We start from the raw sequence: 17848 nt of genomic DNA, 5'->3' as shown, positions 1-17848 counted from the left end.
GTTCACGAACCTATTTCCCAGCTAATATTCTAAAGGCTAGCCGGTTTAATATCGCGACCTTTAAAACAACTTACGGATTTACATTCCCGACTTATATTGTAAAGGTTACCTGAGTTAAAATCGTAACATTCAATTATTTGAGTTAGTTGATTTAATATTGCAACTTCACACAATTCACTGATTTAATATCACAGTTAATATTACTAAGTCTGGATGATTTATAACCACAGCCTTTGAATGGCTCGCTGATTTAAAATCAAAACTGATATCGAATAATCTTCTCTGAGTTTGCGAATCTACAAATTTTTTTCTTACGAAAAATACAGTTCACAATATTCTGTATTACACTTCTTGACTCCTGTCCCACATGATCGAACAAAAAAAATTGTTCAATAAAGTTTCAAGTTAAAACTTATATAGTAAGTCCTAAATTAAACACACTATAAATGTAAGCTTGTCTAAGAAGAGTCACTTTATAACTATTTTTCGACAATATGGTGGGACAAATTGTTATATAATTATAATAAAATAAAAATGACCGGACTCAAGATCCGACCCGGCATAATAAAAAGAAACCCTAAACCCCAAAATGGGAGGCTCCTTCATTCGTTTCCATTTTCCTCTAGAAATAGGAGGATACCATTCTCTCTCATTTTGGGGGACCTCCATCTTTACTTCTGTTATTTCTTTGTATCAACAAACCTATATTGTTTCAAAGTAATTGATTCACCAAACCAAAATTGTATTATTTTTCTAGTTTATCATATGCTTTATATTTGCTATCTCTCCAATATATATCATAATTTTTATTAAGAGGGTTATAAATTAATCTTTCTTGTTCATCTACCATTTTGAAACTTAAATGTTATCTAGCACAACACTATTTTACATAAATACTACCAAGGCATGATATTAACGTATAAAATTTATGCATTGACAATCAACATGCTACATTACATTGAAAACTTTAAAAACAACTACAAATAATTAAACTTTAACATAATGTAGGCGAAATTTTTATGTGAAAAATATGTTTATTAAAAAATAAAAATAGCAAATAAAGTTCGATTGAAATGATCGCATTATGCTTTAAAGATCATGATGTATATGTTCAAGTCTCACAATTATAAATATTTTATAAATTTTATATGACAACTTAAAATAATGAAAAGATTTTTATAATGAAATCTATTACTTTATATTTTTAATTTAATTAATGTCCTGTTAACACGTGATTAATTGAAGTTGGGTACAGATAACGTGGGGATGGAATAGTGCACATAGTGGCACAAAACACATGCTAGAATGGATGATTTTGTGTGTGCCACCCATATTTGGATAGCTATTTATAGTCACAATAATGATTGCACTTAAATGTCTATTAACAATTTGGTTGCTACTTGTTAACTTTTCTGTTACTTCTGTGGCAAGGAGGTGAATATATCTATATGATTGCATGCATCATGCATGTGTCGGGACGGCCACTCCAATAACAATAAATGTGATACATGTATTTTAATTGCAGGATTTAAGATGTTTTGGTCAATTGTAAGTTTGTAACTGGTTATGCTCTTACATCCTTCTCACAATTTATGAATAATGAAGTAAAACTGTTTTTCAACAGTGTAGGAGTGTTCGTAGTTCGGTTAAAATTGAAGTAATTGATTAAGTTAATTTAATTTGATTAATCGGTCAATGGTTGAATTTAGATAGTTGGAGATCGATTAATGATTTTTTGAAATTTCGGTTATTGGTTAATTCTGTTTGAAACCGGCAATTAATTGAATTAACCAAAATATTTGTTGTTTTCAAGGCTTATATAGTGTTTCTAATATCTTATTTATTATTTTCACATCCATTTAAAGTTTTTAAATTATTAAACAAAAGAAAATTAACATTAGCAATGTGTTTTTTATATGTTTTATAATTATTTTGACCAAAAGACAAAATGTATAAATTTTTAGTAATTCAGGTAACCAACCGAGTTAACTAAAATATTTCAGTTAAGTTAATGTATTTAAAAAAATTGATTCAATTAACGGTTAAAATTTTCTACATTTTAGATAATTCAATTAATAATAATTCAATTCATGTATTAACGAAACCGACCGTTTGAACACCTGGTAGTGTTAGAATTGATTTCTTTTAGATTTGAGAAAAATTAGTCCTTTTAAGTTTGATGAGAAGTTTAATTACACTCATTTTTAGCTACTAAGGTTAGAAAACTCATTTTATAAATTTAATATTTTTATTTAAATTTCTAGATTTTGAATAAAAATATATTATTTTCATTCTATGAATAGAATAATAAAAACGCGCAGTTCTAAAATTTTTAAAGATTTTCAAATTTAAATTCAAATATTTGCAATTATTTTAATAATAATAATAATGTTGTTGTTAAGTGATATTGTCAGTTAGTGTGCTATATGAATTGAAATTGGAAGAATCCGGCAACAAAGGGAGGGAGAGCGGGAACTGAAAATATTTTGGGTCCATGGAATCACAACAACCAAAATGACGAATCTACCCTTGCCCCTTCACAAGATTATGATTGAGAGAAGAGAACCCCCAAAAAAGAATTTTTAAATTCAGTTTCTATTAACCACATTTCTCCGTATAAAATTTTAATTTTATTGTATTTTTTATAATATTTGAATTATTAAAAATTTGATAAAGTAATACTGTTACCACTATATGTCTTACGACCTGGTCCGGATGGCAACTCGACTTGAGAACCCAAACAGTTCGCCGCCCCTCACATTCACAGCTCGCCTTCCCCTTATTTGTACCACTTTGTTAGCTCACCACTTTCTTCTTAGTTCGCCATCTTTCCCAGCTTGCCAGTTCGCCACTCTCCAGCTCACCTACTTGTGAGGAAACCTCTTCAGTCAAAGAATCATATCTTATAAATATGAAGATAACTTTTATGAAGGAGGGATTAGAGAAAAAGCTCTTAACAAATACGTTAATTTAATTTTTTATTTTTAATTAATATTAAAGATTAATTTTCTTTTAAAATTGAGTTTGAGTTAATCAAATTAATATTCATCTTAAAAGAAAAAAATGGATTACATTTATTAGATGAATTTTGTTTTATTTTGATTAAAATATAAAATTATGACAGTTTTGGAGATTTAAAAGGAAAAAGGGAGAAAAAGACAAAGAAGAGTGAATTGTAAGTTTGGACATATCTATATGTACGTAAGCTCTGCCCCCAAAGATCTTCAAAAAAAGAAGGGCATAACCGTCAAATGGTACAAGTCTTCGTAGTGGGACCTACAAAATTAGGGATAGCGGTGGTATTTTGGAAGAAGATTTGAATTTCAACGTAAAAAGTGAAATCCCTGGATCCGACAGTCCTTAATATACGGGTCTAACTAAAATGAAATTCAAAATAAGTAAGAAAATTGAAAAACCCTAAAGAAACAACCTGAAGGTCCCTATTCCCCCAACCAATAACCATCTACCAACTAAAATACGTAAACCCCAAAAACTCCATTAAAAAACACCCTAAAAAGAAATATAGATTTTTTAAAATTCCCTGGTTTAGTTTTCACTGCTTCCAAGATTAAGAAACTTCCATCAGATATGTATCAAGATTCAAGATTCAACTTAGTGTGAAATTGGAAAAGACAAGTGCTTTTGTCAATTGAAGAAGAAGACTGAAAGGTCGGTTCTTTTTTTCTTTTGTTATTTTTATAGCAAATTTAGTTCATTTTTGTGGTTCTTGAGCAAAATCTGAACTACCCTTTTCATAAAATTGGGTTCTTTTTGTTTCTTTTCTCATTTCAGAATCAGAGCTAAGCATGCTGCCCTTTTTTGGTTTGTTTGTTTGGTTTGCATTTTTGTAGATTTTGTTACTTCGGATCTAAGTACTGTTTTTTTTTTCAATAAAATTTTGCTTTCTAAAGGAGGATGCTTTTCCAATCTTTGGTTATTGTTTGTGATTTTGCTCTTTAAATTTCGCATTTTTTTTTCTAAATCTTCAGGTTATGCTGTAATAAAAAAAGGTTTCAGATATGCTGTTTTTATGATGTAATAATGAAAGAGCTCATGTTAGTTTTCCAGATCAAGAAGGTTTTGTTTTGTTTTGGGTTTTTAGGAAAATCATAACTTTAAACTTAGATTTCTTCTTAGTTTAGTATTCAACTAGTTATTAGATATTCATGCTTGATTTAGTTTAGTACTCAACTTTCAGGGAACTCCCTATTATTATTTTTTAATCTTTTTAGTTAAATGGCTTTTCTTTTCTGTGTTTTCAGGTAAATGATGGGTAGAAATCTTAGCCCGATTTTGCGGCGAGAGCTGGCAAATCTTGACAAAGATGCCGATAGTCGAAAATCAGCAATGAAAGCACTGAAATCATATGTGAGAGACTTGGATTCAAAGGCAATACCGGTCTTCCTTGCACAAGTTTCCGAGACCAAAGAAACTGGGTGTGTATCTGGTGAATACACTATTTCACTCTATGAAGTTCTTGCTCGTGTTCATGGTGTGAAGATTGTTCCACAGATTGATAGTATAATGTCTACTATTATCAAAACATTAGCTTCAAGTGCAGGCTCTTTCCCACTACAACAGGCATGCTCGAAAGTGGTGCCTGCAATTGCAAGATATGGGATCGATCCAACCACTCCAGAAGATAAGAAGAGGCACATCATTCACTCACTTTGTAAGCCTCTTTCGGAATCTCTTTTGGGTTCCCTAGAAAGCTTGAGTTCGGGAGCTGCCCTTTGCTTGAAGGCGCTTGTAGAATCTGATAACTGGCGGTTTGCTTCGGATGAGATGGTCAACAATGTTTGTCAAAATGTGGCTGGTGCTTTGGAGGAGAAGTCTACTCAGACGAATGCACATATGGGGCTGGTTATGGCTTTAGCGAAGCATAATGCTTTGATTGTTGAAGCGTATGCTAGATTGTTAATAAAATCTGGCTTGAGAATATCCAATGCTGGGCTTGCAGAAGGTAATTCTCAGAAACGGTTTTCAGCAATACAAATGATAAACTTCTTGATGAAGTGGTTGGATCCAAGGAGTGTGTTCTCAGAGGTAGAGTTGATTATGGAAGAGATGGAGAAGTGCCAATCCGATCAGATGGCTTATGTTAAAGGGGCTGCTTATGAAGCTTCTCAAACTGCGAAGAAAATAGCACAAGAGAAAGGGTCAAAGTTTGAGAACAGTTCTGGTTCGGTTACTGGATCAAATTTTGGTAGGAGAGACCGCAATCGTAGAAGGAATTTAGGCACAGCCAGTGATGGATCTCCTGCAACTGCATCACCCGAATCACAAACACTTGACTCCTTTATGGAATATGATTCTTTGCTTGAGTCACCAATCTCGATGACTCAAATTTCTCGCAACATGGAATATGATCAAAGGAGTGTGACTCGGAAGCTTTGGAAATATGAAAATGGAGGTGTAGATGTATCGCTTAAGGATGGTTTGTTCTCTGCAGTGGCTCAAGGACGTTCCATATGTGACTCACCTTCTGATCTTCACGAACTTAGCAATAATGGGTCAGAGTTCACGGAGGAGTTTTCAGGATTCTTGTATAGAAGTCCTAGAAATGTGTTGCCAAGAAGTGCCACTCCCAGTCCTCAGGTAAAATGCTTTAGATTTGTCTATTCAGTTTTATCCCCTTTTATTTGTTTGTTTAAATGCATTTGCGTTGTTACTTTTTGTGTTTCAGAGATCACGTTCACGGATTAACGTAGAAACCCTCTTTACAACTCCAAGGAAGCTCATCCACTCACTTCAAGATCCTAATGAATTGAACTCAGATTACTCCGAGAAACAATTCAGGAGGTTCAGAAGTCCATGCTCAGAGAAATTTGGAGGTAGTCCAACCACAAACCGTAACACTTTTTGTCGTGGTATGATCAATGAGGTCAAACGCAAAGCACGTTCGTATACCGATGGTGAAGATCATGGTGTCTCTGAATCTGTATCATCAACTGATGACAGTCCTGCTGAGCTTGATGTCCCAGGATCTACTGATGCAGCCCCTAAGAACAAAAAAGAAACTCTCGAGTACCACAACGAGAAAGTAGGTAAGAACATGGCTCCTAAATTGTTTTTGGGCCTCTTTTTGATTATAATTGCAGTCCTCACTTGTTTATGGTGGACTGAAGGTGAGGATGAAAGCTTCTATGTTGTTCCAACTTAGGTTCACTCAACTCTGTTGTATCAAACTTGTCCTAGTGAATTAGGAACAGTGTTAAGAACAATGTTGGAGACCAGGCTCTTTACAATGTGCTTTTCAGTAACAATACTAGCTGAGTATTTCTGCATCCCTTGAGAGTTGAGATACTATTCTTTTTGTATGTACTCATTTCACTCTCTTGTCTCTCTCCTGTTTATGTGATTGATCCATATTGTGGGTGTCTTATCATCCTCACAATGATTGGCATTTGCTATCACTAATGTCCTTCAACGCATGAAAGTTTTTACATGATGAGAATAAAAGCATGCTTAAGGATGGGGGTACAGATTTGGAATTTGAAAATGATGGCAGCCTCTCTTGGGCCTAAGATTATAGGTTTAGGGCTAGAATTATATATGCTTGTAATCTATCTGAGTGCATGTGGACTGCTATCAGGAATGCACAATAAGCTACACGGTGGGACAACATTTGGTTCCTCTTCTTTCTTTATCAGTTTCATCAATTAAATATAGCAACTAGTTTTAAATTAGATTTGATCATGAGTTGGGTGTTGGGTCACCCATTAATGCCTAAAGGTCTGTTTGAAAAGTGGGAAGATTTAGATAAAAATAGAAATTTGAAAAATAGACTTAGGTAAAAAATAAGACATATTTTAAATGGGTCAAGTCTCGGGTAATATTTTTTTGTCCTGAATTTGGTTAAGATTTCTTTTCCTGTTGTTGTTTTGTAATTATATTGTTATTATATTGTTGTTATTGTTTGGATATTGTATAATTTTTGTTTTATTGTTAATTTTACTATTATTTTATTGCTAAGTTACAACTATTTTAGTGTTATTTATAAAGATTTCTTTTAATGTATTTTCAATTTGATAGGAAATATTTATTTTAATGTTATTTGATGTATTATATTTTTAAATTTGTTTTTATATTAAAAATATTATTAAATTGAGTTTAAGTTTAGCATTTTTATTTGGGTCGGGTTTGAGTAGAATTTTAGGTCAATTTTAGGTTGAGTTAAATTTAAACTTAGAAAATGAGTCTAAAATTTTACATTAACCTAACCTAGCACATGATTTCCAAACTTGTAATTTCATTCCAAATGTTGACAACAAGCTTTTAACCTTTTGCTTTATTATTGCAACAAAAGGAATGCTCAATGAGGGAATGAATTGCTATAAATATTCAATTAGATGGTTATGATTTCCAAAACCAAATTTTTCCTTACAGAAATTGAAAGAAAAATATAAATAATTATTGAAATATATGAAAATAACAAGTTGAAAAGCGAAAACTCTAGCGCATGTGTTTTTATTTCAGTAAAAGAAAAATAAATACATTTTTGAGCAAACTATTGTGAACACTTTATAATATGCATTATATATTAATATTTGTCACTATATTTTATTTTTATTGATATTTGTCATTATATATTAAAATATGAGTAAATCTGTCATTCAACTCTTATGTGATTGAATTTATACTAAACTTTGAATTTTATTATATTTTGCCAGCAACTTTGAAATTAAATTAATTTTAATTTTATCATTCAATATTAATTTTAATGATTTGAAAACATAATTTAATAACAAAAATTCTTTCAAATATTATGTTTTAAAAGTTAACAACAATTTAACTTATAAATATTAAAATTTTAATAAATTAAATTAGAAATTATATTTAATGAATAAAACTTGAAAAATAAAAATACATATATAAGTTTATTTTTATAAAATTACTATTTTATTTAACTTTAAAATTATATTAATTAACTTATTATTTTTAAATATTGAATTAAAATATATAAAAATATTTTTATTAAATTTTGTTTTCAAATTAATTTAAGGCTTAATTCATGATTTGGCTAGTGAAGCTTATATATTTTTCCACTTTTATATTTAATTTTTTTGAAGTATCTAAAGTTTTCCTCTTTTAAGGGTTTTAATCCAAATGTGAAAAAATAGTTTTGGCCAATCAAGTAATGACAAGTGTTTTTAGTTTTCAATTTCTAATATAATTTTAATTAAAATTCCTTTTCTTAAGAAAAAAATCCTGAGTTTGAACACCAAATTTCACTTATGCAAAATTCAACAATTTCATCCCTTTGTTTAGATTAAAAGTTTAGAGAAAAAACAATAATCCTATTTACCATCATTTCATATTTCAATTATTTTTTTAAAATATTGTCACAAATTTATTGATATAAAATAGTGTTATTGCTTGAATAGAATTCTAAGCATCTTAATGAATACTAGAAATCCTATCACACATATGCGTGTGAGAATCATGGATTTTGATGTAATTGATGGAAGTATAACACTCAATTAACAACATTATTAATATATATAATGAAGATAATAAATTTTACATTTTAAAATAAAATGTATAAAATATAAATGAAGCTTTGATTGAGTGGTGAATCTAAAGCTTTAGTAATCCAATTGGTGTGAGTAAAAATTCCACCATATATATATTTTAATTACTTTTATTTAAATGAAAAGGCTAAAATATCCTCGAATAATACAACTTTTTTTAATTATTTAAGGACATTTCCATAATTTCTGATCGAAGAAGATAATAATTTGTGCATATTAGCGGTGAATTTAAGGTTTTAGTAATCTAATCAACACGGGTTCAAATCCCATTATTCATGTATTTTAATTTGTTTTTGTTAAAATGAAAAAGGCTAAAATATCCTCGAATAATATAGTTTTTTAATTACAGAGGAGCATTTTCGTAATTTCCTGACTGTGGTGATGACCCGTTTGACGGTGACACCAACTCAATCAGAGATTTAATAACTAGTATAGATTAGAGTTATATACCAATTAAAAATTTAATTTAATTTTATAAATAACATATAATAGTTAGTCATATTCAATCAAGTAACATCTAAAAGAATTGTCGATAAAAAAATGTTGTTAGCATTGAAAAGAAAAAATGGAGCATTAAAGTAATGGTTCTTTAAAGAGGTAATATCGAATCATATTCAAACAAAAATGAAATCAAAGAGTAATCGAAGGTTATTTTAATTGATTATAAGTAATATAATATTATATTAACTTTTATTTGCTTTTTGCTTGTTAACCGTGCGTGAAGTGAGGACTTTTTTCATTTTATTTTATCTAGGCGTCATTTTTGAGCGTAGGTGAAAAATATTTTATGAGTTTGTTTTGAAAATAAAGTCAAATTTTAACAATTATTTTAATCACTATTATTAAATGTATTTATTAATTTAATGTAAATATATTTCATATTTATCATGAACTATTATTATAATTGTTGCATGTTGCTTGATCTATTTTTTTTTTTTTTTTTTCAAATTAATATTATAGCTTACTTTTTTTATATAGTTTAAATTTGTATATTGTTTAAAAACTAAGAGAATTTATCATTACCAATAATAGGTAAAAATTAAAATACATTATTTAAAAATTAATTAAAATTAAACATATAAAATCATATGCAAAGTGCATGTGACGTTAGAAACTAGTATTGTTAAAATGTTAGTCTCAAATCATCACAGTATGTGATTTGATTAATCTCTACAACCTAATCCTTGGTATACATTGTTTCATCTTAATGTTTTTGGCATAATAAATTATTTGACCCTCCAACTCTATAAAAAGGTCATTTTAGTTATTTATTTAATTTTCATTTCCTTTAGTAATTGAATTTACGTTATTTGTCAAATTACCCAAAATAAATAGAAAAATTAAATGTGCCACATCTGTAATTAATTGTAATTAACTGATTTTTGAAAATTAAAAATATTTTAATAATTTTATATATTTTTAAATTTGGAAATTATTAAAATTTAATTAGTTATTTACAAAACACTCTCATGATACACAAAGTACAATATTTTGCCGTCTTCAGTTTTTTACTTTAAACAAGTGTCATAATCAACTTAAAACATACGGTGTATATATAATTTCTACTCTAACAACTATTGGGAATATGGTTGCTTCTATATTTTATCTTATTATATTCTTATTTTAATTCATTATTCATACTTCATTTTGCAAACAATATTTAATATATCATCTTTAAATAAATTTGATATTATTTATTATTTTTAAAATTAATTTAGTAAAATATTTGGAGTGAGAAGTAAAATGAAAATTTGCTTGTCAAGGTTAGTTTTACTACATTGATATAATCTAAAACAAATTTGAGTCTATTGTTTTAAAAACAATTTAGTAAAAATTTGTGCTGAGAACTAAAGAAATGAAATTTGTAGTAAGTTGAAATGTTTTCACTTATATATTTTGTGTAGAGAAAGGATTATGGGAAACTGTGATTCCATGTTATCTCTATCCCTTTCCAATAGAAGAATGACAAATTAGATTTTTTCTTTCTGATTTTTAGCATTTTTAGTTGGATTTGAATTTTTTTTAGGAGGAAAAAGCTAAAAATCAGGAGGAAAAATCTGACTTGTCATTCTCTTATTAGAAAAGGGATAGAGTTGATGTGGAATCACAGTTTCATACAATCCCTTCTCATTTCGTGTAACAAGTTAAAATTTGAATAAAAAAATATTGCTAAAAAAAATATCACTCAACACCATATAATAGAAATTTAAGATGAATGGAAATGAGTTGTATATTCTTTTTCCTAATGTTAGAAAAATTAAACTTGAGTTTTGATTTTGAATTGCAACCACGAGATATAACTGAGCCCAAAAGGCAACCCTAAGCTTAGTGGCTACTTTAAACAAGAGAACTCCCGAGCTTGATGACAACCCTGAACAAGAGAATTCGAATAGGTCTCTCAAGCCGGAGGCTACCTTGACATATAACAAAGATTAGGATTCTAGGAACTATGTTGCACCCTTAATGGGTCACAGCAGAAATGTCCCAACAACAACCAAGAACACGTTTAAAGGGCACAAAAGAAATGTCTCAAGAACAACCCAATGCAAGTTAATGTCTAGATAACCCAATAGGGCCAACAACGCTGGTCCAAATAACTTGAATCAAGATCAACCAGTGATGAATGGCCACAACAAAAATGCCAGTCCAGATAACCTAATGAATGCAAGAACAAATGGCAATGTTGATCCAAATAACCTGAATGGAGATTGACTAAAGGTGAATGGGCCAAAACATAAATGCAACTCTAGATAACCCAATGAACATGGGAACAAGTGACAATATCGATTCGAATAACCTAAATGAAGATCAACCAGAGGTGACAACAAAACAAAACCAAATGTTTTTCAACCAAGTAATATCTCAAGCACTGAATATTTTAATCGACAAAGATTATTACAAATGCTTTTCCACATGTCTGTCACATTTATGTCTTTATCTTTTGGAAGTCATCCGCTCCGATGCTCAAGACAAGGCATCTCCTCAGTTGGACTTGATAGACAGCATATTAGTTTTTCAATCGGTTTGCTCAGTTCCGATTAGATTAAGGTCATGTTTAGGTTCGTCTACTAATATAGGTTCTCTTTCTGTATTACGATTTGACCACGTAATACCGCTTAGTATTAGTTAAACATTAGACAATCAGTGAGCAGCATTTGTTTGCATTTTGCTTTGCATGCAAAAATCATGTGAGGACAATATGCAAAGTATTAATTTAATTCATGAATAATTTTATTAACCAATCTTTTTGAAAAATTACAAGTATACTTAAATGAAAATACTACATTTAGGGCACCAGATACAACACAAAGCCCGTGACCATTACGCACAAAATGCCCCATAAAGGTCAACTCATGAACTGGGGCTCATTTGACCCACATAAACTGGCTTGATTCGTGGAATTCTTGAAGAGGCCCATCTACTTAAACCCTTGGTGGCCCAGTGAAACACTCTAGCAAAACTAGAGTTACCAGGATAAACAGTGTAAATCCTAAAGGTTTAAAATTGTATAGAGTTTAAATCCCTTAAGACTCTTAATTGTAGATAGGCTAAAGTTCTGACTGTTGATGTAACTCAATCTGTACCGTTAGTTCTCGTGGAGCTTAACTATAAATAAAGGACTCCCCTTTCATTTGTAGTCATTTCATTTATAATTGTGAATATATTTAAGAGCATTTACTCAAACATTTGGCGTGCATCACTTTCCTTTGGTTTTTTGTTCTTCGTTGCTCTTTCGGTTTGAGTGTGCTTCTGCTATATTTCGGTGCCTTAGAGAATTTTCGCAAGAAATCACACTTTTGCGAGAGTTAGGCTGACTTAGGTAGATTCAGAGCAAAAAAATCGCCTAAGGTCATGCGGTTTGCGAGACTAAAGTTCTAGCCCCGTGACACTAGTACGATCCAATTTTTTTTTCATGTTGTACGAAGATGTTAATATGTAAATTATCTTTTTAGAACATCAAATGTCTTCTCAACCATATTTTGAAGCCTTGAATGTCTCAAGTTAAAAAGTTGGCGAGTTGTTTATGGTGCTTGTCTGACATCATTCTCTAAAATGGTATCATATAGCACAATATGGTGCAAGAAAACCTTTTGTATTTGCATAATTAGCACCGATCTTATAATATTTGGGTTTACAGTCCAAATAGCCTATAACTTTAATTATAAAAACTTATATAAACTTAATTTGGAGAAAGAAAGATTTATTCTAGGTTTTTATAATATGTAAATAAGTAAAATAACATAAAATTTATAATATATAACCTTTATAAATAAGTTTTACAAATTGTCCAATAACTTTTATAATAATTCTTATAAATAATATAATTTTGTCATAATTTTAGAAAGCTATTTTTATAAATAAGTTATGATAAAAGACTATAATATTTTTTATGAATAAGTATATTATTTTATAATATATAGAAAGACACATAAATAAGTTATGTCCATACTTCTTGGTCATATTTTTCATAAATAAATATATTATAACACTATTGTAAGTGGTGAGTCCCACTCAATTGAGTGTAATTGAAGTACCCCAATTATACTTTTTAGTTTTTAGGGATGTGTGAATTGGAGTAATGGCACATGTAATTACACACAAGTCAATCTAAAAATATTTTTTATATAAATTATAAAATTTATATTATAAATATGAATAGGTATGAATGTTTGGGATGGTTATGATAAAAAATTTCTTATATTATATATATTAAAATCATATTATAAAAATAATTTGTGTATTTTACAAAGTTATAACAAAAATTATATTATTTAAATCCTAAAAAATTCTAAAGTTATGGCCAAAAGTTTATTATAAAAATAATTTATATTTTATAAAATTTTATAATATAACTATTTATAAAAATTATGACAATTATGGACATAATTTATTTATGTGTCTTGCTATATATTATAAAAATAATATACTTATTCATAAAAAATATTATAGTTTTTTTATCATAACTTATTTATAAAAAAATAACTTTCTGAAATTATGACAAATATTATATTATTTATAAAAGTGTTATGAAAGCTATTGGACAATTTATAAAACCTTATTTGTAAAGGTTATATGTATGTATATTATAAGTTTTATATTATTTTTTACTTAATTTACATATTATAAAAAAAAGATATAAACTAAGTCTTTCTCCAAATTATGTTTATATAAGTTTTTATAAGCAAAGTTATAGATAATTTGGATTGTGAGTCCAAATATTATAAGATCGATACTAATTATGCAAATACAAAAAGTTTTTTTTTGCACCATATCATGCGGTATGATACAATTTGAGAGAATGGTATCAGGTACAAGCATTATAAACAACTCGCAAACTTTTTAAATTGAGACATTCAAGGTTTTGAAATGTGGTTGAGAAGATATTTGTTGTTCTAAATAAATGTTTTTATATTAATGACATCACTTTAGTATAGCATGAAAGAATAAGGTTGGATCGTACTAGCATATTTATATTTCATAACTTCAATTATAAGTAGAATTGAGATAACCCATACTTGAAAAGTACACAAAAGAAAAGGGTTTTGATAACCTTAATGATACAAAATCAAATTCAGATGATAATAAATTCAATAAGTAATAACAGATGATGAGGAGCATATGTTAAATATTAAAGAGGGATAACACAATAAATATGCACTAGAACAATTAGATAAAATTGCACATGATGTTTATTTTCTTATTAGTAATCGTATTATCAACTACTTATTTAGACTAATATAATACATATGATGATTTTATTTTAATTTTTCTTACTTGTTTAGAAATTATTTTATCATAATAAGATTTTTTATAATAATTAATATTTTTTAAAATATAAATTATGTAACTATGTAATTACACTCTGTCTACCAAACACGTTTGGGAATTACAATTTTTGTAATTATAAAGAGTTTAATTACTACCCTAGTAATTACACTTTCATTCAATTACTTTGTCTGTTCAAGCAGATCTTAGAATTGAAAAGTGTAATTGGGGTAGTCTAATTACATCCAATTCAAGAGACTCATTAATTTACACCTAAATCTAATTACTAGGTGGTTTTCCAAATATTACCTAAATTAATTGCTTATTCTTCGTTTAGATAAAGAAGTGATAAAAATAATTTTGGATTTTATTTGACATGGAAGATAAAATTATTAATTAATTAATTAAAAAATTCTTTACTTTTAGCTTAACATGTAAGATATTCATCATATAATCAAAAGAAATCTCAGTTTAGAGACCATTATTAAAAATGAGTTATTTGATTTGATTTTAATTTGGAAACATAAAATAAAATTTTAAATTTTAGGAGATTAAATTAATTAATTTCAATATTGTTGTAACAAATCGATGACACTATCAAGGGTTAAAATCTTTTAACAATTTAATTAATTAATTTTGATGTTTGAAATTTAAAATTTCAATCTTGAAAAAAGACGGAACTTTTGAAAAGGAGGTAAACAAGTACAATATGAAATTTTTTAACGCATTATTTTAGTTTCTATTATTTATTCACTTTAATTTTAATTCTTTTTATCCAAATCAAGAACTAAAAATGGATTTTTTATGACCAACATGAAAACAATTTAGAAGTTGGGTGACATTATTTATACTAATATTTAAGATTCTTACTAAACTGATGTCAGCCTTTAATTGAGTCCCAACTCAATGGAGAATTTACCAACCCCCAATCCTCTTACAAAAATATTATTTTGAGGATAATTTTGTCTTTTCATATACAACTTAGAAAAATATTTGCATATTATGGATTCGAACCAAGACATTATAATTTTTAAAAACTCAACTTTACCATTTCATCCAAAGCCATATTTAAGTATTGTATCAATTTTTTTTTTAAAAAATTGTTACATACAAATTTCACCTATATGGTGGGTGTGTTTATAATCCAAATCAAGTTGCTAATAGAATGACAAAACCAAAATCCGAACCACTCAATATATTACAACCTAATATGCTTTTAATGGAGCAGAATTATTTTTGAAAAGTGAATGCGTGGTGGGTTTTAGCTTTAGATGATGGGTATGGTGCAACAATAACAATAGCCTGCCTCGCTCAGTCTCGTTCCACCGAATATAACTTTTAAAGGGCAAAAATATAAAAACATGTTATAAGAAAAACTCATATGTTTTATTTTGAATATTTTCTCGAAAAATTATGTTTGAATATTTACTTGCCTATAAAATATTGAATATATTAAAAATAACTAGCAAAAATTAATTGAAGTAGGGCGGTGTAAAGCAGGAACAAATGCATTTAATATCCATGAAAGTAGTAGTAATTTTCAATATTACATATCTATAATAGAGCGAAATGGATGATGAAGCAAAACATAACAATTGTTGGGCAGTTGTCATCCCTAATTGCAATCGAATATTGAACTTCGTACGAGTGGTCGACAAATTGAACGAATTTACGTTGCCATTAGTTATAATTAGTTATTATAAGTGATGAGTTAAAATATAATTATGGAAGATTAGATAGTTTAAATTTTTGAACTCATTGGAGTTGACTCATACTCGATATTAGGGTTTGAATCGCAAATTCACCTTTGTGGTAACCTAACATTTGCCTATGCAAATTTGAAATTATATTGTATTAAAATTTTGTGAAAGAAAAATGATTAAAAATATTTTAAAGGAAAAAAGAGAGTGAAAAGTGGGCCAAGGCTTTGGGCTCTTTGTCAAAAAGAGAGAATTACATTTTGATCCTCTCAAGAATAAAAATCAATGTGAGGGATCTTAATATAAAAAATTTTAGCTTTCACCTCAAATTTTTATAATTAGTTGAGGTTTACCATTAAAAAAAATAAATGCCTGAATTAATTAATCAACCGATTACAAGTTAATATCAAAACTTTCACCGATACTAATATTTTTAAGGAAAAACTACACCATTAGTCACTAAACTATAGATAAGTTTTTCTTTTGGTCACTTAAAACATTACAATTTGATCACTGAACTATTTGAAAACTTTCATTTAAGTCAGTAAACTATTAAGATCAATGCTATATAACTTTATATGTTCGTACTATCTACACCAACCGAAAGCTTTCTTTCTCTATTTTTTTCTTTTATAATTCACTTTTTTTCATGAAATAACTTTGGATATCATGAACCCGCAAACTAAAATTTAAATAGATTTTTTTTCGAGCTCTGACTATTAAATTGACTTGTATCTAAGTATCTTCTAATCTTGTATTAATTGCCTAATCGCCACTTAAAGCTCGCTGACGAAATTTTGTAAAAAGAACCCTTAATAGCCCAATAGCTGAAATACAAACTTAAGAATAGTTCAGTGATCAAATTGCGATTTCATAATTTAGTGACTAAACCCTAAACTCCTCACAAATACCAAAATTCTAACTGATACCAACTATATCATACTAAAAATTTATAAAAATGTAAAAACATTCAACAAATATTATAATCTCCTCCAGCCCAAATGTTTAACAGATACTGGATATTAATAAAATATTCAATCCCAGTTTATTTTCCCCACCCAAACCACCTTCGTTGCCATTACTCCATCACCCGTCTACATTCACATTCTTTTTTACACTAAAATGAAACCCATCATCTCCTCACCTTAAATCTATTGTTGTTTTTTCGAGAAACCTCTTCTAAATCCACAAAATCGAAGCATTACCCTTGATCTTCTCGCCTTTCAACCTCCTCCATGCATCATTGGATCATCGTTGAACTTTGACTATGCCCTCTCTTCGTTCGAGTCCTCATTCTCACCGTCTAAATTTGTGAGACAATGCCCCAACCTCCTCCAAACATTCCCGAAGATATTATTCTTCTCTTTCAGGTTGATTTTGAAAGTGTTGATGGCCATTTAAGGAACCTACAGGTTTAAAAACTAATGGAAGGGTGTTGAAAGCCTCAAATTGTCGTTCTGTGACCTTGTCTTCATAATGATGTCGATCTTTCTTCTGTCAACAGCCCAACGGTATTTGCCGAAGATGGATTTTTCCTTCCAAACATGAACCATTTCGGTTTTCAATTTTAAGTTTATTAGTGTATTGTGGATTGTGGTTGATTATGATATTAGTTTAGAATTCTTTAGATTCTTTTTGTGCAATGAAAATTTTTTCTATTTGTGATTGAAGGAATGTAATAACCTTCTACAACTATCCTAATTCATTAGTCTCAAGTAATGGTTCAAAAGTTGATGATGGACTTTCTCAAGCAAATCTTAAGAAAAGAAAGAAACCAATCCAGGAACCAAAAATTCCAAAATGACCATTTAAGCTCTCAGTCGGGTTTCTTCCTTTGGGATTCTTAAC

General features: G+C 28.9%; 1 protein-coding gene across 1 annotated transcript; it reads left to right on the top strand.

Moving 5' to 3' along the window:
• Window positions 1-3386: 3386 nt before the first annotated feature.
• Window positions 3387-6287, top strand: LOC105804763 (protein SINE1). The gene is made up of 3 exons (XM_012637510.2): window positions 3387-3669; window positions 4263-5598; window positions 5687-6287. Exons 2-3 carry the CDS (start codon window positions 4267-4269, stop codon window positions 6161-6163), a joined length of 1809 nt encoding a protein of 602 aa, XP_012492964.1. The 5' UTR covers window positions 3387-3669; window positions 4263-4266; the 3' UTR covers window positions 6164-6287.
• The last annotated feature ends 11561 nt before the right edge of the window (window positions 6288-17848 follow it).

Source organism: Gossypium raimondii, chromosome 11 (assembly GCF_025698545.1).
Source record: "Gossypium raimondii isolate GPD5lz chromosome 11, ASM2569854v1, whole genome shotgun sequence".
In the NCBI taxonomy this organism is placed as follows: Eukaryota; Viridiplantae; Streptophyta; class Magnoliopsida; order Malvales; family Malvaceae; genus Gossypium; species Gossypium raimondii.
This window is presented reverse-complemented; position numbering and strand designations above follow the sequence as displayed.